The sequence below is a fragment of the Tauraco erythrolophus genome, chromosome 18, assembly GCF_009769465.1.
Source record: "Tauraco erythrolophus isolate bTauEry1 chromosome 18, bTauEry1.pri, whole genome shotgun sequence".
Classification (NCBI taxonomy): Eukaryota; Metazoa; Chordata; class Aves; order Musophagiformes; family Musophagidae; genus Tauraco; species Tauraco erythrolophus.
In genome coordinates, this window is record NC_141482.1 from 3231628 (window position 1) to 3255630 (window position 24003).

General features: G+C 53.0%; 1 protein-coding gene across 3 annotated transcripts; it reads right to left on the minus strand.

The window, feature by feature from the left end:
• Nucleotides 1–2185: 2185 nt before the first annotated feature.
• Nucleotides 2186–23536, minus strand: ZNF341 (zinc finger protein 341). Of its 3 annotated transcripts, none has more exons than XM_086623020.1 (15): nt 23500–23536; nt 18802–18909; nt 17480–17667; nt 16199–16351; nt 15275–15514; nt 13893–14073; nt 12584–12668; nt 11309–11499; nt 10128–10321; nt 9100–9308; nt 7568–7664; nt 5850–5982; nt 5299–5410; nt 4493–4563; nt 2186–3270 (listed from the first exon to the last, which is right to left on the minus strand). In XM_086623020.1, the coding sequence occupies exons 1-15, from the start codon at nt 23528–23530 to the stop codon at nt 2759–2761; spliced, it is 2505 nt and encodes an 834-aa protein (XP_086479146.1). In that variant the 5' UTR covers nt 23531–23536; the 3' UTR covers nt 2186–2758. The 3 variants fall into 3 exon arrangements, with proteins under 3 accessions (XP_086479146.1, XP_086479144.1, XP_086479145.1); XM_086623018.1 differs by having other exon boundaries at nt 13878–14073; XM_086623019.1 differs by having other exon boundaries at nt 13872–14073.
• Between the last annotated feature and the right edge of the window lie 467 nt (nt 23537–24003).

Below are 24003 nucleotides of genomic sequence, written 5' to 3' on the forward strand. Positions count from 1 at the left end.
TGTGCTTGGTCTCTATCTCTGGAAAAGTAGTTCGCCCCCTTCTCCACTCCCAGGGGTGGTATGAAAACAAGTTAATTAATAACAGACCCGGATAATGATAGCGTTTACCACTGGAAATCACCCACGAAAATTATTCACTGCTTTTGAGCACGGCTGGACTAGTGAGTGCTCTGGAAAACAGGCCGGGATATACACACCAAAGAGGAAAAATGAACCAAATAAGTGCTTGGTGGGCGAGAGCCTTTTGGTGCCCTCAGCAAGTGGGAAAAGCACTGCGCTGGGTGACGTGATTAGACAACCGCCTTATGCACCAGGTGGGAATTCAGCAACAAAGCTGCGTAACGGATCCTGCCTCGTTCTGCCTTGTTAACATTGTACTGGCAGATAGGGAAAAAAGACAAAATAATGCACAGGAAAAATCCCTGGAGGCTTATAGAATCATAGAACGGCTTGGGTTGGAAGGGACCTCAAAGATCATCTAGTTCCAACCCCCCTGCCATGGGCAGGGAAATCCTCCACTACACCAGGTTGCTCAAAGTTAGGCACATGTTTCTGTGCTTCTGTGAAATGTCTTGTCTGCTTCGAAGGACCAAGTTTATTTGCTCACGATGTTTGTTTTAAATACGCAGCTCTCACAGGAGGGGAACAGTATCAGGAAATAGTTTGCTAAATACACTCCTGTTCCCTCCCGTGTACCCACACCATACAGTGCCATTGTGTGGTCTCTGGCACTTGCTGTGGTGCTGCAGGCGGGTCTGTTTGGAGAGGAAGATGTGTGGGTGCAGCACTCCTTCAGCTCAGAGGCACCCATCCCTTCCAACCCAAACCATTCTATGATTCTATAAGTAGGAAGGGCCATGTGGAGGTCTCCAGCCCAGCCACCTCCTCCCAAGCACGTCCATTCTGTCGAAATTGGAGTATCACTAGGTACTGAGATGTCACAGCCCCTCTTCAGCTTCCTTCCTGTGACCACCCTCTTGGCAGAACTTTCTTTTCTTTGTATCCAGTCAGAAGTTGCCATGTTCCAACACGTCCCTGTTGCCTCTTGTCCCATCTCTGTGCACCTCTGAGGAGCCTGGCTCCACCTTCTCCACCCAGCCCCATTAGGCAGCTGCAGGCAGCAGCAAGACCACTCCTTAACCTCTTCTAAAGCCTGAACAACCCCCCTTCTCCCAGCCTCCCCCTGTAAGCCCTGTGCTCCATTTCCTAACACCCGCCGACAGCAGGAGGTACAAAAGCATCACAAAAAAAGTGAAACGGGCAAAAAAGTAAGTTAGGAAAGTGAATGAGCAAAGCGAACTGGTGGCAGGACTCATCCTGACAGGGACAATGTGACAGTCTTCCAGGGGTGACAGCGTAACCCCTTGTTAGATTGGGTGCAATCTGGGAGCATGTGCCACCAGGAGGAGATACCGCGATGGGCACGGCACCAGCATGCCGTCTCTGCAAGCAGCTGGTTTTAAGATTTGAGCAAAACACACTGCAAGGAGACAGGAAGAGCACCTTGAGGTCAAACGACGGGCTGGCGCTCAGGCAGGCTGCAGGCAAGCACCAGGGTCAGGCCGGTCAGACCAGTAATGCTGGTGGGTTTTGTGTCTACAGACAACTTAGCAGCTCATCACACAAATTTCCCAGGGAAAGCTCAGCTCAGCTGGCCTACACATGGAGCAGCAAGAAAGGACGGGAGAGCTGAGCAAACATTGCACAATGGCAATTTTCAGTTCCAAGGTTTGGTGCTCTCGTGCTGGCTTTGGGACTCCTACTTGGGAAATCAGAGAAGAGAAGCCAAGCAGATAAAAGAAATTGTCCCAGTCACACTGGATTTTCTTGCTGCCTAACCACACCAGCTCTCCACCTGCCAGTGACCCACTGAAACTACTAACCACTGGCCCACAGAACTGAGCCAATGCTAGGAAACTGGCTTGTGGATGCACCACAGGTTCCCTGCATGACCCTGGACAGGTCACTTCACCCAGGCCTTAGTCTCCCCCGCTGTACGCAGAAGGTGTCACGTTTAACTGTCACAAGGATTCACTCACGGATGTCTAAGGCACTTGGAGATCCTTGGATGTGGAGAAAAACCATGAAAAGAATGAACTCTGTAGAGGGAATACCAACCAGAGAGAAGAGCCAACACACATGTGCTCCCACCCACCGACTCCACATGGCACATGAGGTCCACGGTGTTTATAACACATGTAGTACAGACAAGGTTATCTTTCTACTGATAGAGACAGAGAGGAGAAAGATACCAGAGATAAGTCTATCAGGGTATTTCTGAAATCTGTGTTCCCAAAGGATCTCAGGATGAACTTGCTTCCACTAGGAAGGATCAATTGTTTGCTCTCGGAAAGGCCACCCAAATACTGGGCAATACAGCTTTTAGGCCAGAAAAACCACAGGTGGAACAGGCTGTGATTTGCGAAGCCGCCTGATTTCAGCAGCTCTGTTTGTTGCAAGTTTGCACGCTCCTTCGTCTTACCCTGATTCAGGGATCTCAGTCTTTCTTGCCCTGACCAGTGATGCAGAGGGACAAGAAATAACGGAGCCATTCTCTTCAGTGCCTTGTAGCCGTTGGTGGCTTCCAAGCAGTCCTCTGCCCAAGGATGGGAAGAATAAGTGGAGATGAAAGCCAATTCTCTCCCATATCCATCTACCTCCCCGCAAGACCTTTGGTCTTTTTCACTGGGTTGAATTTCAGCACCGAGTCTGACAGCCCCAGCGGCAGCCCTCAGCCACACAGTGGCTCTACACATTATCACTCCGTTGTCTGGATGTAAACAGGGACAGCCAGCATGGTGCAGGGGCTGTCTGAGGCACTCTGCAGTTCTGCCAGGGCCAAATTGGATGTGATGCTGTTGGGCTGCCCAGGAACAAGGTCCGAGTCAGCAGCACCTGACCCACCCACCACGATGGACAGGACAGCGTCCGACTCCTGGAACGGTTCTTTGTTAGGGATACCTTGCGGGGGGCTTTCCCCAGCGGCACCGTCCTTCAGCTCTGCCAGACCCAGCGGGTTGGGGAGGGAAAGGCCCGCCTTGCGCCCCCGCGCCACCCGCTTCTTCTGGGGCTTCCTGAGCTGCAGGTCTTTGTCCTTGGGTGAGCCCAGCCGACACTTGTGGTCCTTCATGTACTTGTGGCGCGTGAAGCCTTTGCTGCAGGTGGGGCAGCGGTATTTGTAGTTGCCGGTGTGCGAGCGCTGATGCTCTATCATGTGGGCTCGTCGGCTGAAGGATTTGTTACAGTACTGGCACTTGTGGATCTTCATCCCTGCACAAAGCATCAGAGGAGAGAGAGAGCTCAGTTAGAGACCCCGCATCCTAATGCAGATCCTCAGGAAAATCCACACCGCGTCAAGGCAGCGCACAACAGCTTTATCTCCGCTTCCAAGGAGATGTTCCCTGATAAAAGATTGAAACAGCCACCTCCTTGCCCAGGATGCCCTATTCTTTTTCAGCTTTCTAATTAAAACAAACCAAAAACCCCACAGCCTGAGGAGACACTGTGCCAGGCAAATTTGCAGTCGGAAAAACGGTGAGCATCTACACCTTGAATATCTGTGTTTAGGAAGGGCTAAAACAATAGTTCTTGCCTCAAGTAAGAGGATTAAAATGTCACCAGAAAAAAAAGTCAGGCGATTGAGATGAAAATGCAAAACAGTCTTAAACTCTGATTTTTTTCAAGTGTGTTTGGTAAGTAAAAAAAGTTTCACTTTTTTTTTTTTTCCTCCCAAGTATGGGAACGTACAGTCTGAAAAAAACATCCACATCACTGTCAGCACAATCCCATCTGATCACACGCTGCAGAGCTTTGGACGTGACAGGCGCAAGAAAAGACTTTCAGTTTTACCCCAAGAGACAAGAGTCAGAGCATTCCCTAGGGCATGGGAAAAAATTATTTGTCTTTATTAGGAGTGGGAGCATCAGTTATGGAACACAGAGAGAAGGGAATCAAATTCCAAGAGATCTCCTTTTGAATGCGAGATGGTATCGTGGAGGAGTGGACAGAGCACTCTGGATATTCCTTTGATAGCAAACACACCAAGTAATCCAGCTCTGCTTCTGAGTCTTGCCAGCAGGCCCTGTCTACAGATTTACACTGCCTTAGAAACCAGCCCGAAGCTCCTCACAGCTGTAAAATGCAAGCTCACTTAAACAGGGCTGCAGCAACAGAGATTAAAAAAAAATCTAAAGCTAAGAAATGGTACTAAGAATTTAGGCCTATATCCAGGAAACACGCTAACACACATGGTGGAAAATTCTCCCACAGAAAACGACACAGGAGCTGTGTTAGCTGGGTGCAGGGACGCTGCAGAGAAAACACCAGTAAGAAACATCCTGCACTTCTGGGGGTATAAAGCAGAAGCACCTCTAGAGTTTGCTATCTCTTGTTTCTCGGGCTTACTCCTTCCGTAACACGCTCCTGCAGCACCACAGCAAATCCCAGACACTTGGTTCCCAACCACCAGCAGCATGGGCAGAGCTGCACTCACCGGAATGGGACAGTATGTGAGCCTTCAGCTTGTCCGGTCTGTTGAACTCTTTATTGCAGCCCGTGTGGCTTCTGTAAGAACATCAACAAAGGCTGGTAAGCAGCATGAATCAACTAAGGATCAATGTATAAACAGATCCTGGACCATAAAGAGATCCACAACCCTTCTCCTTAGACCCAGATGGGTCCTGCTGGAGAGGGGGGGCAAGAAATAAACAGGCTGCTACACGGACACCTGGCTTCTGCTAGACTACACGTGGTCTGTGTCTCACTAGGAACGCTCCTAAAAGCAGCAGGTTCAAGATTGCGCCTACAGGCAGAAGTACTTCGGAAAGAGCTACAAGGTGGTTGGAGCAGGGAGAAGTCAGTCAGTCTTGGCTATCTCAGAAGGCCCAGGGCTGTGCCATGGATTTAGGGATGCACCTTCTAAACCTGGCTTTCTTTGGTTTGTACATTAGCTGCCCTGTTGCCAAGTGCTTGTTGAGACAGAGCAGTCGGGGAGAGCCCATCATTCAGGCAACCTTGTGCTTTGTGCTCTTCCCCAGTGCTCCCCAGTACGACCCCCCAAGCCTCCCATGAAGGCAGACATTTTACAGGCTTGATGAACTAAGAAGAAACAATCTGGCCTCACATGACAGAAACTGGGACTTCTGGGTTCCCAATTCAACAGCAGACAGCATTCCTGCCTTCCCAAGAAGTAGTGGATTGGCAGATGCGAGACAGGTACCCTAGGCTACCTACAAGAGACACTCCTTCCTTCCCAAACCCCATCCAGACATGCCGCCATGCTGAAGACACACTACGTACGAGAAGGGACATTTGTATTTCTTAAAAGGCTCGTGGATCAGCATATGTCGCTTGAGCTTGTCTTTCCGATTGAAAGCTGCATCACACACGGAACACTTAAAGGGCTTTTCACCTGGATAAAAAAAAAGAGACCAAGAGTCAGGGAGAGTCCAGTCACACAGGGCTGTTCTAGTGAAGAACAGGACTCACTACGGCAGTTGTGCCACTCTGCTTCTCCATAAACTTCCCCAAGTTCCCCTATCCTGCCTCATGAGTAAATGGATAGATATAATTCCACACTGCTTGTGCTCTTGCTCTCCAGGGCCAGCTTCCTTAGCTTCTGCAACCCTGAGCAGTGGGGAAGCCACCTCTGCGTCCCACTTCTAAGTGGTGCAGTACTGGGCATGAGGCTGAACCAAGCCCACACATTTCCTAAAACCCATGTTACAACAAATAACTCGTACAGCAACTCAGTTACTCTGGTTATCAGGAAAACAGCCAGAGCATTTCAGAGGGCAGCAAGGACTGTGATACGGAGACAGTGAGCACTGTGGTGCCAGGGGAGCCCGTACCCGAGTGGATGTGGGCGTGCAGCTTGAGGTAGTGCTCCCGGCGAAAGAACTTCTTGCAGATCTGGCACTTGAACTTGCTGCCCCCGCCATGCGTGGGGATGTGGCGGCGCAGGTACCTCTCGCAGGGGAACACCTGTCAACACACAAAAACGAGCCTAAGAGCCAGCAGCATACAGGGGGCATCACTGAGCCTGCACGGGCATGGCAGGTGTGGCCTGTAGAGAAAGCTTAAGAAGCTCATGGTGACTTTTCTTGGAAACCTTCAGTTTTGTACAAGGAAAACACAGACAGAGCTTTAAATGCCTGCCCCCCCCAAAAAAAAAGAACACCCAAACCCAAACACCCCTCCCTAAAACCTTTTTATCCTTAAGAAACACATAAGCTGAAACCTTGCTGCTAAATTTTGTAACACCAGACTGCTGAGGACCAGCACCCCAGGTGGATGCCTGGTCTCTCACCAGAACCAGCAGCAGGATGGGCTGGGCAAGGACTCCCAGTAGTTACTACCTTCCCACGGCGTTAACTTCAGCTTGTGCTTCCCGATCATCTGTGACCAAAGGCTCCCATTCATGGTCTTTATAAAACCAGTATGAATGGTTCCTTTGGCTAATGAGGATACTGGAAATACCCAAGGTAAGTGAATTCCTAATGAAGATGCTGCAAGCACACATCTGACGGGTGCACAGGAGAGCGAGGAGCTCTGATACCCAGGACTGTCCTCTCACATCTCCAGAAAACAGCAATATTACTAAGAATACAAAGAGAAGTAAAAAATATTGCTGTAGATAATGGGCTTTCAAACCCCTTCGCTGCATGCTGAGACCCACCCGGGCTCAAAAGGGCATCTGTCACCTGGTGGGGGAAGTGGAGAAGACAGGTAAAGAAAGTCGGGTTACTAACCATGGCAGGAGTGTGTTTCCCCTTCCTGAGCTACCTCAGTACAGAGTGGTCACTCCTTTGAGACTGTCCCTGCCCCCACTGCAGGATTTTCATTTCCTTTGCTATAAACAGAGGAGCAAGGGTCCAAATTTTAGTCCGGATTTCAAAAACTATTAGAATTCAAATCCCACAAAATTCTGTCCCTCAAACCCCCTCAGGGGCTGTGCTGAAAAGAGTATTTCCAGCCAAAACCTACCCGGGCATCATTCCAGTCCCATCCACATCACTTAGGCAGGTTTCTCTTGGCCAAGGACACAGAGCACTCATCCAAAAGAGAAGAAGAAGGGGGAACCCAGAGACTTCTGTTGCGACAGGAGATGAGGACAGCAATGGAGGTGTATGAGCTCCCCCAGGACATAGGGCTTTTCACGTCCAACCCTTCCAGCCATAAGTAGCCAGACACAGCAGGTAAAGGGCACTCAGGCTGCCCAAAACCAGCCTCACTCCTCCTGTTACATTTGCTTTTAAGAAATAAGGACAGTAGCCCAGAGTGTGCAGCCCCATGCTGTCACGGGAGTAGAGGAGCCCCCCTGACAAACTCTGCTCAGCAAAGAGGACCCAGGAGAAAAGCCAGCACTGCAGGGAGGAACGTGCTCTGCTTGAGGCCAGAGAGCTGGAGGCCAGGGGTGCAACCACCTCTTGTCTCTCTGAAAAGCACCTCATGAGCCTGCCAGTCCGTACTGAGGTAGGAAGGGAGAGGAAAGAGAGCCGAGGGTTCCTGCCCCCCTCGGAGCCCTGGCTTGGTGTCCAGGAGGTTCAGGCAGCAGTCACCCACCCACCTTCTGGCAGTGAGGGCAGGGAAAGTTGTGCGTTGCTGTCTGCAGATGGTGCTCCAGGGCTTCCGGGGTGGAGTACTTATTTACACACTTCACACATCTGAAAACAGAGGGAAAGGACAGAGCCTGTGAACGAGGCTACTGCCAGCAAATCCCGCACCGGCCCCCGATCCCATATCCACAGACTCCAGGCAGGGCTGCCCAGCCTGTTCACCAGCCACCTTCCAGGCTGGTTTTCGACAGGGTCAGTGTGGTACAGACAGTAACACCACCACCCGGTTGCTCTGAAACCTCAGCAACCCACATGGCCAGATCACACTCACACTTGGCATCCTTCACGAGGGGAACATGCTGGGAAACCAGGTGGAGAAGTCTTTAAATTGCTAATGCTCTTCCACACAGACACCCACGGGAGCACCCAGGGACCCAAACACATATTCCACGTTGCTTCCTCATGGAGACAAGCCCTAAGTAATGACTGCACCTTACGTAAAACATCTCCTTCCATCTTCATTGCACAAAGACAGCAGCTCCCAGTGAAGGAGCTGAGAGATGAGTTAGGGCACAGCAGCAGCGTTACCCACGGCTGGGCAGCCACAAGGCGACACACTCCCATGCGGAGTCTCCAGCATCTCACAAAGCTTCGGCTCATGCCACCACCTGTCCCACACCACCTGGGCCCTCTCCTGACTCACCTGTTCCCATGCATCCTGGCAGTATTTCTGCCGAGACCTCTGCCAAAGCCGACTGATAATGGGCAATGGGGATGTGCACCATGGACAATGAATACAGAAGCACTCACGCTGTTTATCTGCTGTGAAACCTTTTTCTTACATCAGACTAAGCAAGGCTCTCATCTCAAAGATTCCCACTAGCTGAAGGATGAAGCTCCACAATGCAAGGATAACTAGAAATTATGGTCTATGAAGAAGCAGCAGATTATTTATTCTATGAAGCTCCCAGGTGAACTCAGTATCCTCTGGGCTTCCTTCTCTTCCTGTATATCTCCATAGGCATTTCAAAAGCTCCAGAGAGCTCTTTGTGGAACTCCTCACCCTTTCCCTCTACACTAATAGAAAGGTTTTCCAAGGTAATAGACCCCTTTGCAGCAAAGCAACAGGAGAAAAATTTTTTTTTACCTGGGCACAGCTTCTACAACCCACATTCCCTTTGCTGCAGTGTTTAAGAATCACAGAAAACAGGCTGGGAAGGGGCTTCCCTGGGTCTCCTGCCCAGCCCAGCGCAGGTTCAGCTGTGCCCATCTCATTCTTGACTGGTGACAAGAAGACTTGTAGTGATGGGATCGTCTCACATAACTGATCCCAGACTTTCACTGTCTTTCTGGAAGGTTCCTTGCATTCAAAGCACTTTGCCCTGGCAGCCCGGTGGAGGGGTTGCCACCTGGGTGCCCAGAAGAACCACGGCTGCTCAACACACAGTCCCCTCTTCCCTCTAATGTCCCCACCGTTCTCAGCCAAACACGCTCTGCACCCACTCACTCCTACAAGCCTTGTGAGCACCGATTGCTACTGTACTTGTACACGGCCACATCCTTCTTGGGGCTGTGCTGGGGCAGCAGGCTGTGGGAGTACTGGTGGACGCCCAGCTCGTACAGGGAGGGGAAGTCCTTGCTGCAGAGGTGGCAGCGATAACTCAGCTCCTCCTGGTGGCTCTTGATGTGCTCGAGGAAGGACTCCAGCTTCTGGAAGGTCTGAGCACAGGTCTTCACCACACACTTGTACACCTGGGTGAAGGAGGGAGAGCAACTGGAGTGGCACATCATGGAAACAAACAGGGAAAATCCTCTGCCCACAGACAGAATGGCCTTCCTTTTTGGAAATTGTTGCCACTGGGCGATTTACAGAAAGGGACCGCTGCCCCTTGACCCTCTGTGCCAGAGAATAGCTGAGCTGATGTTATGAACCAAGCAGCACTGCAATTCCCAGAGCATCCCTCCGTGCCCACAGCCATATTAAGTGCTCAGTAAGGGCACAGAAGTGAAACCCTGCCCTGCACTGCAGCAGGACACAACGTGGTGGTAAAACATCCCCTTCCTCTGCTGCCTTCCTCAGAGGAAGGGTCTTTGAAGAACAGTGCAGAGCACCTCAGCATCAAAATGTGGCTGAAAGCTCCAGGGGAAGACAACAGAACCTGGTGGGAGTCAAACAATCTGCAAAAGCAGATTGTCAGGGCATGCCCCTAAGAAAGCAAAGTGGGAAAAAGTGGTGTTGGTGTGAGCACCCGAAACCACTCCAGCACCCCAGTGGTGCTGTCCCATTACCTGAGCGCTGCCACCTACACTGAAAACTTTGGACTTCACTTCTTTGCTTTTTCTCTAGCCACCAAAACCTGCTTGGCTGACTCAGCAGGGTGGAGGCAGCAGAGCTTTTCAACCACCCGGAGCACACAGCTGCAACCCAGACACGCAGAGACCCGGGCTGCGTGCGAAGTGCTGACAGCTCTACGGAGAAAGCAGCAGGCTCAGGACAGACCCTGGGAGTCAGGGCACTATACGGAGCCCATCTCCATCTCGCCACCGACACAGGACTCCCTCTGTCCCTACCTGCTCGTTCTTGTGCTGTGTCATGTGCGATTTGAGCTGGAAATAGGTGTTGAATTTGCTGGGGCAGAACTGGCACTGGTAAGAGCTATCGATCAAGACAACCTGCTTGGCTTCCAGTTTGCCTGCCTCGCTCTCGTCCAAGGGGCTCAAGTCTTGTGGTGGTTGTGCAGCGTCTCTTGAGGGCTGAGTTAAACCTGGGCAAAGGAAGAGAGAAAGTCACAGCCTGCCATGAGACAGCTCTGAAAGCTGCTCTGCAAGCACCATGCTGCTGAGACACACTAGGCCTGGCTCTGGGTCCAGGCTCTGCCTTCCTTTCAAAGACAGATTCTTTAGATCAGACAAATCTCACTCTCCAACAGGGTAGTTTTAAGTTTGTCTACAGATTATTAAGGGCTCTGACCTCTCCATCTTCCTCTGCTCGAACCATTCTCTGTTTCCACGGACATAACTGTGCCCTGCAGAGCAGTCAGCAGGGCAGGCCTCTGCCAGGGAACCAGAGCCAGATTTACTCCCATCTCTGGAAGGAGACAGGAGGTAAGATCCAGCCAGTAGCTTGTGAGCTTGTGTCCAGGATGTCTGCAGAGAACAGCTCCACCGGGTCCTTGTCCTAGATATTGTCACAGTGTTCCCTCCCACCGGGACTGAGGCCGCCAGCTGAAAGAGTGTCCAGACACAGCCTGCCAACAAGGAGCTCTTCTCTGCCTGAAGTATTTTCAGTTGGCCATCAGGGCCAGACCAAGCCCAGACATGACTTGCACATTGCAAACAAGTCGGAGCACTCGGCTACGCTAAACCACCAGCTCGTCCGGCCACTAGACCAGAACTGCCAAGCGTGGCTCATGCATGGCTCATGCACTGCCAAAGCTGCATCTGCCACGGAGTGAGAAGGGGGAAGACACCTTGCCCTGTCCACATGCACATCCTGGCACAGTGTTTGGAGCCTCTGTCTCCACCAGCACCTGAATCCACCACGGCTGGGGGTACCCAAGGATGCACCTGCCAGCTGGAGTTAAGCAAATGTGACTCACTTCTGTAGCACGTGCTGCTAAACCCCACAGGAGGAATGCAAACAGCACACACAGCTCCTGTCTCCCCTGCCTCCCTGTGTGGAGGTGCAGGGACGTGCAGACTCCTCACGTCACTGCTCTACCTCTAGCACGTGCCATCCCCAAGCAGCAAACCTGTGTTCTCCTCGTCGTCTGGCTGGTTGGGGTTCAAGGCCATGACCTGCACTGTGATGGAGTTGCGGGAGATGGTACACCCCAGCCCTGGAGGCCACACTTTATGGGTCTGCATGTGCTTCTTCACGTTCGACTTCTGGGCAAAGGCTCGGCCACACACGATGCACTGGAAGGGCTTCTCGCCTGTGTGACTGAAGGCAGAAGGCACCATATCAGCAGCCAGCAGAGAGAGGAGGCAGCTCCCAGGCATGGACGGTGGTGGGGTGGCTGCTGCAGGACTGCACTAAGCATTCCACTTGGCAGATCAGCACCTGGACAAGCCAAACAGAGCCTTGAGACCTGATTAACTGGAGTAAGTGGATTGTGAGAGGCCCAGGGAAAAAAGCCTACTGCACAGACAACACACTTGTGGTCTGGGGATGACAAGGGATCAAAGGAAGAGGCGGGAAAGGAAAAGCTCTGCAGCAACATCAGGGTATTCGCTGTCAGTTTCTCTGCGTGGACCCTGAGGACCCCATTACTTTCTCAAGGGTACAACCCTTTTCTTCCCTGTCACTCCTCCCTCCCCTGCACACATGTGCCTTCTAGCTTGCAGCCCCTGGTCTCCTTGAATTTGCTCTCCCTTGTCCACAGCAGAAAGGTGCTTCTACCCTGCCCTTCTGCTGCAGAAGAAAGAGCCGGCTCTGACACATAGAGGAAGTCATGTGAAGAGTCCAGGCCAGGAAGGGGAGCAAAACCACCAGTGGTTCCTTCTCATCTGTCCTGAGTCCAGCAGACTCCACTGGGGGAAACTCTGAAGATTTCATCTGCCTCCCACCAGAGACCTGGCTCTTACAGGAGCTCCCCATACAGACACTGAGCTTGGCTTATGGTCTGCTAACACCAGCCCTCCTGCAAACATGAAGGCTGCAGCTTGCTGTGGAGGGAGAGTAGAGGAAAGGGCAGGGGCAAGCAGTGGAGATGCTGCTGCTCCAGTGATCAGGTGACAACAGGTTTGGCTTTCAAGGTGCCATCAACAAGGAAAACCAATCTCCAGTCCCAGCCCATAATCAGCAAGACGATTACATCCATGATGCAGCCTTCACTCCAGTCACCAAACTGCTGTCTGGGAGAAGTGTCCTGAAGTGAAAGGGATAAAGGATCACCTCCCAGCACAGCACATATTCTGGGACATGACAAACGCAAGGTCTACTGGACAGTGCAGGTTGCCTCTGCAGGGCTGTGCTCATCTCCACCCCAGCCACTCTGCTGTGCTCAGGCTAGTGGCACCATTACCTTCTGATGTGCTGCTGCAGGTCAAAGTTCTTGGTAAAGGCCTTGTCACAGTAGGTGCATTTCAGCTTGGGAGACTTGGGTTTGCCTGGAAAAGCAACAATGCACACAGGAATGAGATGACATGGCACAGCCCCTTGCCCCCTGCACCAGAAGACCCTCATCCCAATACACATCTATTCAGGACCAAGAATAAAGGGCTCATGAAAAGATAAGATCTGCCTGGCCATATCAGGGAGAGGTTATGGGCACAAGCATATATTTAACATAGCCTGAGCTAACACTAGAATTGCTGAGGAGAGCAGTGGAGGGGTCAGGGCACCACCTTCAGACATTAACCACTCCAGGGACCCTTCCAGCTGTGCTACAAAGCACGCTGGGCATTGGGAAAAGACACAGGATTGGTGAGAGGAAGGGCCCCAGTTCTGTCTCTCTCCTATGAACTCACCAAGGTCAGCCATCAGCCAGAGCATAGGCATATTTCTCCCATCCAGATCAGGCAGTCACATCTTCTACTATGACAGGGTATAAACCAATGGAAAACAGTAGAACCGTGGACTGCTCTAGGAAATTCTGAACTGAGAACCGCAGCCTGCATGATCATTCACACCTCTGCAAACGCCAAAGCCTAGCATCTGTGTGGTTTTAACTTCATGGGCCCAACCTTCCTGGGGAAGAAGGCCACGTGGCTTTCTGCCACCTCACGCCTGGGACCTCCCTTGTCACTCAGCCAGCTGTGTGTGCACCACATCAGCAATGGGCAGGCCCAGCCAGTGAGGGATCTGACGCTCCTCCATCCTGTAACAGGGCACACCCCTGTCCTGCCTCACCTGGGGACAGGCGTGTTTTCTTCACAGGAACTGAAACACACGGCAGCGACAGGTCTACTGAGCCCTTGGGAAGAGAGTCTTCAGGACCAGCCATCTAATCTCGCCCACAAGCCCTGTGGCTAGGCAATCTTCCTTGGGTGAAAACCTCGAATGCCTTACTTTGAAGGATCTCCCCAGTTCAGGAGTGATCCAATAAGCATGTAGCTGCAGAGATTTAGCACAAGCTTGCCCAAGCAGTAGCACAGTGACACTCCTTCACACGTGCTCAGGTGACAGACAAGAAGCACGTCCATGCTTTCACCTGCTCTTGACAGCTTCGTGCAGGGCATCGTGTTCCTCCTCCGGAGGTGCATGCACAGCCAGTGCCGCCCCTCAGGGCCTGGAGAGCCCATGGCTCGACAGTCCCCTACAGGATAAGCACAGTGGCCTACAGGTTAGTTCAGGGCAAATGCTCTAAGGACACGTACCTTCCTGCAGCCCACTCTCGTTTTTGCAGCGCCGACTTTTGGCAGCGGAGGTGGAATCAAAACCAACCACGCCGCCTCCTCCTGCGCCGGTCAAAGGTGTAGGAGTGCTGGTGCTCTTGGACTTGAACCCCTGCTTCCCAGGGCTGTACACAGGAGGAGAAGGGTACACGGCACTTTCCACACACTGACTCGGTACCTGCAAGAGTGCAATTTATCAGTGGAAGCAGGTTGGCTACACAGTTATACTGTGCCCTAACCTCCGTCTCCAGCAACATTTGCCATATCAGGCTATTAGTCTGGCTGAGTTTTCTGCCTCCTGCCAAACTGGATCAAATTTCTGGTTCACCAGTCCAACAGTGTGTCTCAAACTAAAACTAATACCCTGCACAGTGTGAAACTCTCCTGCTGAACATCACAAAGCATGCAGCACTTATTACAGCAGGAACAGGACAGCAAAGAAACACTCTGAAGGAGCCGTCTAGTCCCTCATCTCTGTCTCATGCCTAGAAGAGTTCCTTATTCCTCCAGAGCAGGTTTCCAGAACAATCACCACTGACCCTGTGGGTTCACATCAGCCCTGAAGGCAGGGATCTCCAGGCCCTGCTGCCTGTCCTGGCAGGACTGCAGAAGGGAAGGAAAGCACAATAAAACTTCAGGTGGCAAGGCACAACTGTTTACAATAGCACCAACATTAGAAAAGGATGCTTAGAGAAAAAGACAGAGGCATCAGTTTGTGAGGACATGGTTTGAGGGTGTTTCTGTTGCCCACCCTGACAAATTAACATAGAACACTAAGTATCCAACATCCCTATCCATTTCTGACCACTGGCACTTCCAGATCAGGCAGCAGCTACAAAGATAAGGCCAACAAACCTCTGTCACACCCAGTAGTTTCTGTTGTGAATGGCAATGCTAACGTAGAGGTTGTGAACAGCTGACCCACCGGTAAATCCACCCCTGCCTGTGCCTCTCTTCAGGAAAAGCTGCCTTGTCCAGCTCACTGATATTTAGACTGAGCTTTTCTCGCCACTTAAGCCTGCAGTGTGCAGGGTGCTGCTCTGCACTCCTCTGGGAGGTGAGCCCCTCACCTCAGCTTCCTCTCACTCTCAACACCTGCAGGCACCCCTCGACCACAGCAGACATTCAGGTTTCCTAAACCTGTGCCAGCCAAGCCCTCCATCCCTCTGAACCGTTTCTCTTGTTCTCCAAACCCCCGTCATCTTGCTGACATCCTTCTGTCTGGTACCTCTCCCAGAGGAAATAATCACTGTCAAATAATCTCACACGTCTTCCCAGATTCTAATTCTACATTTCTAGTCCAGGCGATTCCCAAGCAGCCTGGCTTGTCAGAAGAGGCCAAGGAGGCCAGCGACCCTGCGGACAGCCCCTGGCCTTACCTCCATGGGTGGATAGGGCTGCATCCCCAGCGTCTGGATCTCCACCGTGCTGTTTGGTGCCATAGGAGCAGGCGCACTGTACACTTCAACCACCCCACTGCCACCAGCACTGGGCTGCCCCGGAGCCCCCAGGCTCGGAGGGGGAGGTGGTGGGGGCTGAGGAGGGGGTGGCGGCGGGGGAGGCGGAGGCGGGGGGGGCTGGGAGAGGTAGCCAGCCCCAGCGTGCATACTCAAGCTGCTCTAAAACCAGAACAGGGAGAGACAGACAGACAAGACGTTGAAAATGCAGCAGCGATGATTTGGAGGGGCTGCTCCCTCATACACGTTCCCCATCCCAATTCAAAATGGCACCTGCAGGAACAGCGACAATGTCTGGACACAATGCAGCACTGTCCAACTACCAGGTTGGACCAGACTGTGCTGGCTTACAGAGGGTTGGCATATCGGTAGACAGCATCTCCTCCACAACCCAAGTGCTCAAGCCCCACTGCTTTTTTTGCTTTGTTTTTAAAGCTTCTAATCCTTCTGGTTACAAAGAACATCTTCAGAGCAGGAAGAGCGTATACAGCCTGGCTAGCCCTGGGGAGAGTCCAAAACAACCATCCCAGGTAGAGAGGGATCCATGGAGCAAACTGACAAGGGTTCTGGAAGCCAGTCGTTATATGGGGGCTCAACAAAAAGCTGCAGAGACCACATTACAAAGATTGGGGCACCCAGCAACAAGGACACCAGGAGAGAGCATGCCTTAGAGCTAACCTGTCATTCACCCATCACTCCTTTCCAAGCCTGGCTGGCACGTTGGGAAGGTGCCAAAGACTCAGCATTGAAGCAGATCTCTCGAGTCTGATCAACTGACAGGCCTCTCCTGCTGTGCAAGCACAGCCCCGTGCAGTGGGACTCCTCGGGCCCACACGTGCCCCTTACCTGTGCCGGGGGCTGCACTGTTGGCATGGGCTGGTCCAAGGATGTAAAAGCAGACATGGCCGACATCAGCACCTCATCGCTAACTAAGATGTTCCCCTGCACCAGGGTCTGAATCAGAGGGGATGGGGGAACAGTGATGTACGTAGAAATTTGCTGAAAGAAAAGAAGAAAAGGACGCTTTGTTGACCAGCAACAAGACAAAACAATTATCAAAAAACGATGACACTGCTTTTTACTGAACCTCAGAGTCTCTGCTCTCACAGCCTCTGGTCAGCAGATGAGCCACAGTAATTATCTACAGCTTCCTGCTGAGTCCACGGTAGCTTCTAACCGTAACAGTAAGGCAGCTCCAGAAACATTCTTCAGAAAAAAAGGTAAAAAATACCACAGTGGCTCAGGAAAGTGGCCACCGGCTGCAATTCACATCAGGTGTTATTAAACAAGATCTGCAGGACAAACTGGTCGCAGAGAAGTTCAGGCCTTTCCTGAGTGCTTCCTCCAGCTAAGAAAGGTGGAGAACAGAGGGAGGCTTCTCTGGCTGCAGATGGTGAATGTCAGGCTCATCTCTTCAGACTGGAGTCGGATTATGGGAGAGGAGGAAGGCTCTCCCATTTTCCAGGTGGAAACAATTCGTGTTTGCAGCCCTGGGCAGCACCATCTACCAGCACTACATTAACTTGAAAAAAGCAGGAGTTTGGAAGCACTTCAGAAACCATCATGACTGCAGGCACGGTACATGTCATGCACAAGGGACTTGCTCCTGAGAAGTTTGTTGAGAAGGAGAGTTACTCCAGGGAGAACATTCCCTTAATGCTCAGCACACCACATTACATGGGCTTATCTGCAGGAGACTGAGCAGAGAGATGCAGGGATGAAGCTGCCAGACATTGCCCTCCTCTTCTGCTCACAAGCCAGACCACAGCCCAGAGGACAGCAAGATCCATTCCACCCTGAGCACTGCACAGCATGCAACCAGCCACGTGGCCAGCCCACCAGGCACTGGGGGTGGCACTGGGGCTCCTCAGTAGAACCAAAGTCTGGCTGTAGAACAGATAAGATAGAAAACTTCTCCTGTCCTGAAAAAAGGGCTATCAGACACTTGTGCTGGAGGACCAGGCAGCTTTAACCATGAGGTCAAAAGCCAAAAGGACCACAACTGAGCCTTCTAGAAGATGGGTCCATCATGAGGCACCAGTGGATCTGAAAGCATCACCCAGACGTCCTCCCCACTCCCAAAACCACAGCGACAGAGCAGCAGAGCCTTTGCCCGCAGCACGGTACCTGCCGGCTGGCACTCGGAGCCTGCTGGACCGATGTGATGGAGGGGGTGTACACGCTGTTGGCGGCCAGCGAGACCGTGGAGAGGGAAGGGGCATTTCCCTGGCACTGCTCTCTCTTGTGGGTCATGAAGGCAGGCAGTGAGTTGAACTGCTTCTTACACTTCCCACAGAGGAACACGTCTTCGTCATCTGCAATTAAGAGGACCAGATCACTGCTCCAGGCTTTCTTCTGCATTCCCCAGTGCTACACGTAACAACCACAGCCGTAGGAAAACAGACACCTTTTGGATCTTAGCACCTCAAGGACATCACCATCAGGAGAGATCAGCTGAAAGGGCCAAACTGTCCCTCCTCCCCAATCCCAACCTCTCCAAAGTCAACGGATGCAATTGAGCCCACCTCAGACAAACCCACCATCTCCCTGTGACAAACTGAACCCTGTTGTCCGTCTTCTCATCCCAAAGACATGAACAACCAACCCAGCCTTGCTCCTGTAGCACCCTCTGCTTTTAGTCAAAATAGCTTCTTCCAAGGCACCTGCATTATGTGGGCTGAGGCAGGTTTTATTGCTCAGGTTGCACAAAGCAAGAGAAGTAACTCAGATCAGGGCACAGAGTCAACGGCAGCTCGTGTCTGAAAGCCACCCCCCTACAAGACTGCTGGTCTCTGGTGCCTCCGCTGGACGTTAGAAGCAGAAAGAAGACAACCCAGCCACCACGTCCTAGATGAAATTTGCAGTGTTAGCAAATCACACGAGCGCACACCATTTTGCACGTAAGCCAGTCGTGCTCACTGTACCTCCTGCCTGATTCCCAGCCTGAAGCAGAACGCTTTTGGGGACACAGACTCTAACTTCTCCAGGGGACAACTCAGTATCTACCCAGCAAGTCCTGGTCAAGTATTATGGGTTTTATGTGCACATGAACGACCAGTTCCTGTATTTATTCACACAGAAGAGATACTCAATGACTGGAGTAGTTGTACATCCCCAGAAAATAGGAAATGTTTCACTAAACAAAAAATATGAACAGTAACAAACACTAGTGGCAGGGAGAGTGGCTGCTCCCTCCCTTCATGCCTTTATTGGAAACGCACGGTCAAGTCTATTGTCATGGCCATCTCCAAAAGCATCTCTGCTCACCTGGGCACTTGTCTCCTCCTTCCTGCTCTGCCTAGTCCTACTGAGGGCTTACAACACCCATAGCAGCACCCTACATGTACAGCTGCTCTGCTGGCTGTTCCAACAGCCAGGAGTGTGTGCTGTAGGAAGAAATGTGCAATCCCTGCCCCTCTTCCCTCTATCCCAGTGCTACCAAGACTCACCCATTGACTGGATGGCAGTGGAGTTGACATTTTGAGCAGATGGATCCGTCACACCTCCTTGACCATCCAGTAAAGACTGCACAGCCAGCACTGTCTGATTATCCATTCCTGAAAGGAGACATAAGCACGGGTGGCAAATCGAGCGCAGCCCGAACGCGGAGCACGCAGGCACTGGGAGCTTGTTGAGGGAAACCGCTCACCGGCTGCTGCTGTCTTCTCCCACAGAGCCACTCTCACCTCATCCCCCTCCACTTCACAGCATTAACTATCAACTAAAGCAACACTCCCACCTGCCTCCGTACACTCCTTCGATATAAGAAAAAAAGGGAAGAAGGGCAAGGAAAGCCAAAAGAGGGCTTGATTTCAGGCATTTGCTACAGAAAGGAATGATGCTTACAAAAGTGGAGATGAAAAGAGCTAACAAGTAGATATTTGGGATGTCACGGGCCAGTCAGGGAAGGAGCCTGGATGGATCTCTCCTGGGACACAGTGTGATACAGCACAGACAAGCACTGAGCTCACGGAAGACAAAATCTTTGGTATAAAGCGACTCCATCTCGGCACCAGTGTCAGAAATGCCTCCCTGTTTTCAAGACCAGCGTTCCCGGATCTGAGCGGACACAGGGCTATGAACTACAGGAGGATTTCAAGACAGCTTTAAGAAGGAAATATTGAGCGTGGGTTCCTAGGAGAGAGGCTTCGGAGGGGAGTTGCTCATCTACCAGCTGCCACTGCGGTTCTGGGACATGCGGGAGAGCGGGATCGTGGCTGCCCCCACTCCCAGGACTGTGCTCCTCCATGGGCCCCTCTCAAGCAAGAGCTGCTGGTCGCTCGCTCTCATTTCCATTTCCCTCAGGACTCCATGAGAGCACATGCACAGAGCCAGATTTGTTGTCAGAATCAGCTCACTTGTGTTGGCACAAATATTTTCCACTACAGCTAAAACGTTCTAAAATATTCCAGATAAATACAGAAGATGGGGACTGCTCATCTAGGGGGGCAACCTGGCCAGCAGCATGCGACCGGTAGATTAAGCCCAACACAACACACTCTTTTTTGAAATCAGATGTAAAGACACGTAGAACAACCTGTTTATGGAAAAAGAAATAGTGAAAAAAGAGTGATTTTTATGCACTGCTCCTCCCTACCATTCCTTTATGACAAGGAACCCATAAATAAAACAAATGGCATGCCAGGGTCGTATGTTTTACTTTGAAAAGTGGGGGGTTCCGAGGTTGCTTACCACTTTTCTTCAAAGTTTTTGCAAAACAAAACTGTAAAGCTCTGAACTCAGAATTACGTGCCACAGCAAAAAGGAAATCTATCGGTCCGATTGTTCCCAAGCAGCGAGGTGAGGACAGCTCCTGACAAACAGAGCAGGAAGGACAGCAAAACGCCGCAACAGATCACAGCATGAAGGAACAGCACGACAGAAGCACCACCTCATCTTCCCACCGCAAGTTCCTCTTGCCATTTAAATTTCTCCTGGACAACTGGGACGTTACCTTCCTGATGGGGAACACCCACATAACCCATGGCATTAAAGACACTAAATACTCATTTCTGCTGCACGTCCAGTGTGAAGTGAGTAACACTTTGACTCCATGAACAACTTTTTCATCAACCACCTTTCATCAAGAAGAGGTCGCAAACGCTGCACAGGCCTTGGGAGAGATGAGAGCACCATTCCCCAGCTGCTGGGGAGCAGAGGGCACAAGCAGCTACTGGAAAGCAGCAGATCACACTACTTTACACGCTGCCATAAAATTACCACCGTGCCTGCAGGAACCCTTTCACATAAATCACACGGAGGCACAACAAAGCTGCAGGTCCAGTTCTGCAAGCCTTTGCTCGCATGGAGAACTGCAACCAGTCCCGTAGGACAGCCCCGCCAGCAGAACGCCGCTGGAGCACTCCTAGGTGGATCTTCTCATAATGATCAAAGCCCTGCTTTAAAATACACCTCCTCTTCTACAAATAACCTCCTGATCAACTGCAAAGGCAGCACTGCATGCTCCTGTTGGAACATCTGAACTGGAGAGTGAAACGGAGCAGCCGTTCTTCAGTGGAAGAAAGCTAGCAGGATACAAAAGAAAAAGGAGGATCAGAAATTCAGGTTTACTGTATTATGGGGATAATCAAGAACAGCTTGCATCAAGAATCAATGATGATGATCCGAGGGCTGGAACACCTCTCCTATGGAGACAGGCTGAGAGAGTTGGGGCTGTTCAGCCTGGAGAAGAGAAGGCTCCGGGGTGATCATATTGCAGCCTTCCAGTACCTAAGGGGGCTACAGGAAAGCTGGAGAGGGGCTTTGGACAAGGGCATGTAGTGATAGGACAAGGGGCAATGGCTTTACACTGAAAGAGGGGAGATTTAGATTAGATCTAAGGAAGAAATTTTTAACTCAGAGGGTGGTGAGGCACTGGAACAGGTTGTCCAGAGAAGCTGTGGCTGCCCCATCCCTGGAAGTGTTCAAGGCCAGGTTGGATGAGGCTTTGGGCAACCTGGTGTAGTGGAAGGTGTCCCTGACCATGGCAGGGGATTTGGAACTAGATGGTCTTTGAGGTCCCTTCCAACCCAAACCATTCTATGACAACTGGGTTTCCTTCTGGCACATAGCCAGATCTTCCAAGTAAAAAAGCCAGATGATCGCCTTGATCCCACTAGCAGGAAGAAGCTTGAGGAGAGGCTGAGGTATGAAGACAGGTGACAAGGATGCAGCAGCACTGTTGGTGTTGCATTCAGCCTTCTGCCAGAGAAAAGCAGCCCAGGACAACAGAAATATGTTGCTCCTCATTCATTTGGCATTTCACGCGAATGCCCACAGAGTCCCCCGGGTTTCACCAGGTAAATGAACAACACCACACGTAACACACGGCCCTCCCCGGACTCCAGGAGAAAGCTTTGGATCACCCCTGCACTGATTATAGCCAGCACCAGTCTGCAAGACGTTCTTCACAGTCATGAAACCTAAAAAAATAAAGACGCCTCTCCTCTCCTGGCAGCAGCAGGCTTTCCCCAGAACCTGACAAAAACAAGGTGATTTGGGGAAGCCAGAATAAAAGTACAAGACTACTGATTTGTGCTTTTTTTTTTTTCCCCTTCAAAATTTCTCAGTTTAGAGAGGGAAAGAAGACTGTCCGTTTCATCCAGGTGCTACTTTTCCCCACACACCTTGAATTTCATGCACTGAGTCTTTTTTTTTCTGCTGACACGAGCACCAGGTGCTTTAGTGACGGGCGAACATGCACCTCTGCTCCACAGCACCCACTAGGACACGGCCGCTCTCCGCTCCGCACACGACCGCCAAGTCACCATCGACTTGTCATCGAACCAACAAGGCAAAACAAACAAGCTCAGCTACTAAAAGCTGCCAATTATCGTGGGCTTGAAAAAAACAACCCACATGCTTTTTTTCTTAATTTGCTAAAACGTTTTGCTCTCCTGAATTCTGCTACAAAACCCACACAATGAGGAGCTGATTGCAAAGAGGAAACGGGGAACCTGATCGTACATGGAGCGCTGTCAAATGCACCTCAGAACCTGACAAAATAGAGAGAAACATTTCTTCTTTGCTCTTCTTTCTGCCCCTGCAATCACAGGTGGTGTTTACAGGGCACAGAGCGACGGTCCCGAGGCAAGGCCTTGCAGCCAGCGGTGTCCCCCTCATGGAAAGGAAAATATGTCTGTAATCCAATTTAGGAAATAAAAGCCTTGTGAAACAGGTTTTTTCCAAACGGGCTGACTCTGAGCACGGTGTCAAACTGCCACAGCTTAGGACACCCAAGAGCCCCCTGTGGATGGCACCTGCCTGTAACGCAGTGTCCCAACGCTAAATTGGGACGGAAGCAACCGGTTCGCCTGCCCAGTGGACAGGAGCTGGGCACCATCCTGGCTGTGCCGGAAAGCACGGACCCCTCACATTAACACACGCATGCAGGGGCCAGCACCCACCCGGGGACCATCCCTGGGGCATGCGGGGAGTGTGGCACATCGGCCGCATCTGTGCCCTGGGGACTGGGGATCCCGTTTACTGGGCACAGAGACAGAGGTGACGGGAGTGCCATCACCAGTACCCCTCCACCCCAGGAGGTGACGGGGCAGCCCGGGGAGCGAGCCAATGGGGCAGGGAGGCGATGGCATGCCGTGGGGTAGGGGGCACAGGGGCTGGGAGGTGATGGTGCACCCCAGGACGCCGGGCACAGGTCTAACGGGGGCTGCCCGGTGCGCAGGGCGCCGGGATGGGCGGTGCGGGGATGCCTCGACGCCCAGGGAGGGGGTGGCAGGGGTGCCGCGGGGCACAGGGCCGGCGGACGGGAGGTGACAGGGGTGCCCCAGCGAACCGCGGACGGCTCGCCCAGCCCCGCGCTGCTGGCGGGGGGTGGCCGCTGCGGTCCGGTCCCGCCCCGCCCCCGCCGCGCGGGGCCGCTCGCCCGCCCCGGGGCCGCGCCGTTGCGCGCCGCCGCCGTCGGGGGAGTGAAGGGGGGAGCGGGGCGCGGCCCCGCGCTGCCGGGAGCCCCCCCCGCGCCGCACCGGGCCAGGCCTCGAGGGGCGGCCCCGCCGCGGCCCCTCGTCCTGCGCGGCGGCGGCGGCGGCGCCGTGCGGCGACCGGCGGGCGCTGGGAGTGAGGAGAGGCGCATCCCCGCTGCCGGCCTGGCGCGGCCCGGCGGGGCCCGGCGCGGCGGCCCCCGTTACCTTCCAGCGCCTCGAAGATCGCCTGCGCCATCTTGGAGCCGGGGCGGCCGCGACCCGCCAGCCGGAGCGGGCACCGGGAGCAGCGCCGCCGCCCGCCGCCAGGGGGCGCCCTCCGCCCGCGGCGGGGCGCGGGGAGGGCGGGGCGGGGCGGGGGGGCGGCCCGGAGGCCGGCCCGGGCGCGGGTCTCGCATTCAACTCGGGCCGCGGCGGAGGGGCGCCGCGGGGCTCCGTAAAGGCCGGGCCCCGCCGAGAAGGGCGGGAACCGCCCCGCCGGCGCACCTGCCCTGCTCGGGCTCCCGGCGCGGCGCTTTCGAGGGCGCACGGAGCCCCCGCCCCGCGCCCCCGCCGCGGGAGGGCCGCGCCCCCGGCGCCATGCCCCGGGCCGAGCCGGGCGGCCCCGCGGGGCCCACAGCGGCGAGCGCGGCCCCGCCGCCGCCCACCTCAGCGGGAGGGGAGGGGCGGGGCGCTCCCCGCGTCTCCTATTGGCTGCAGGGCGGGCGCTCC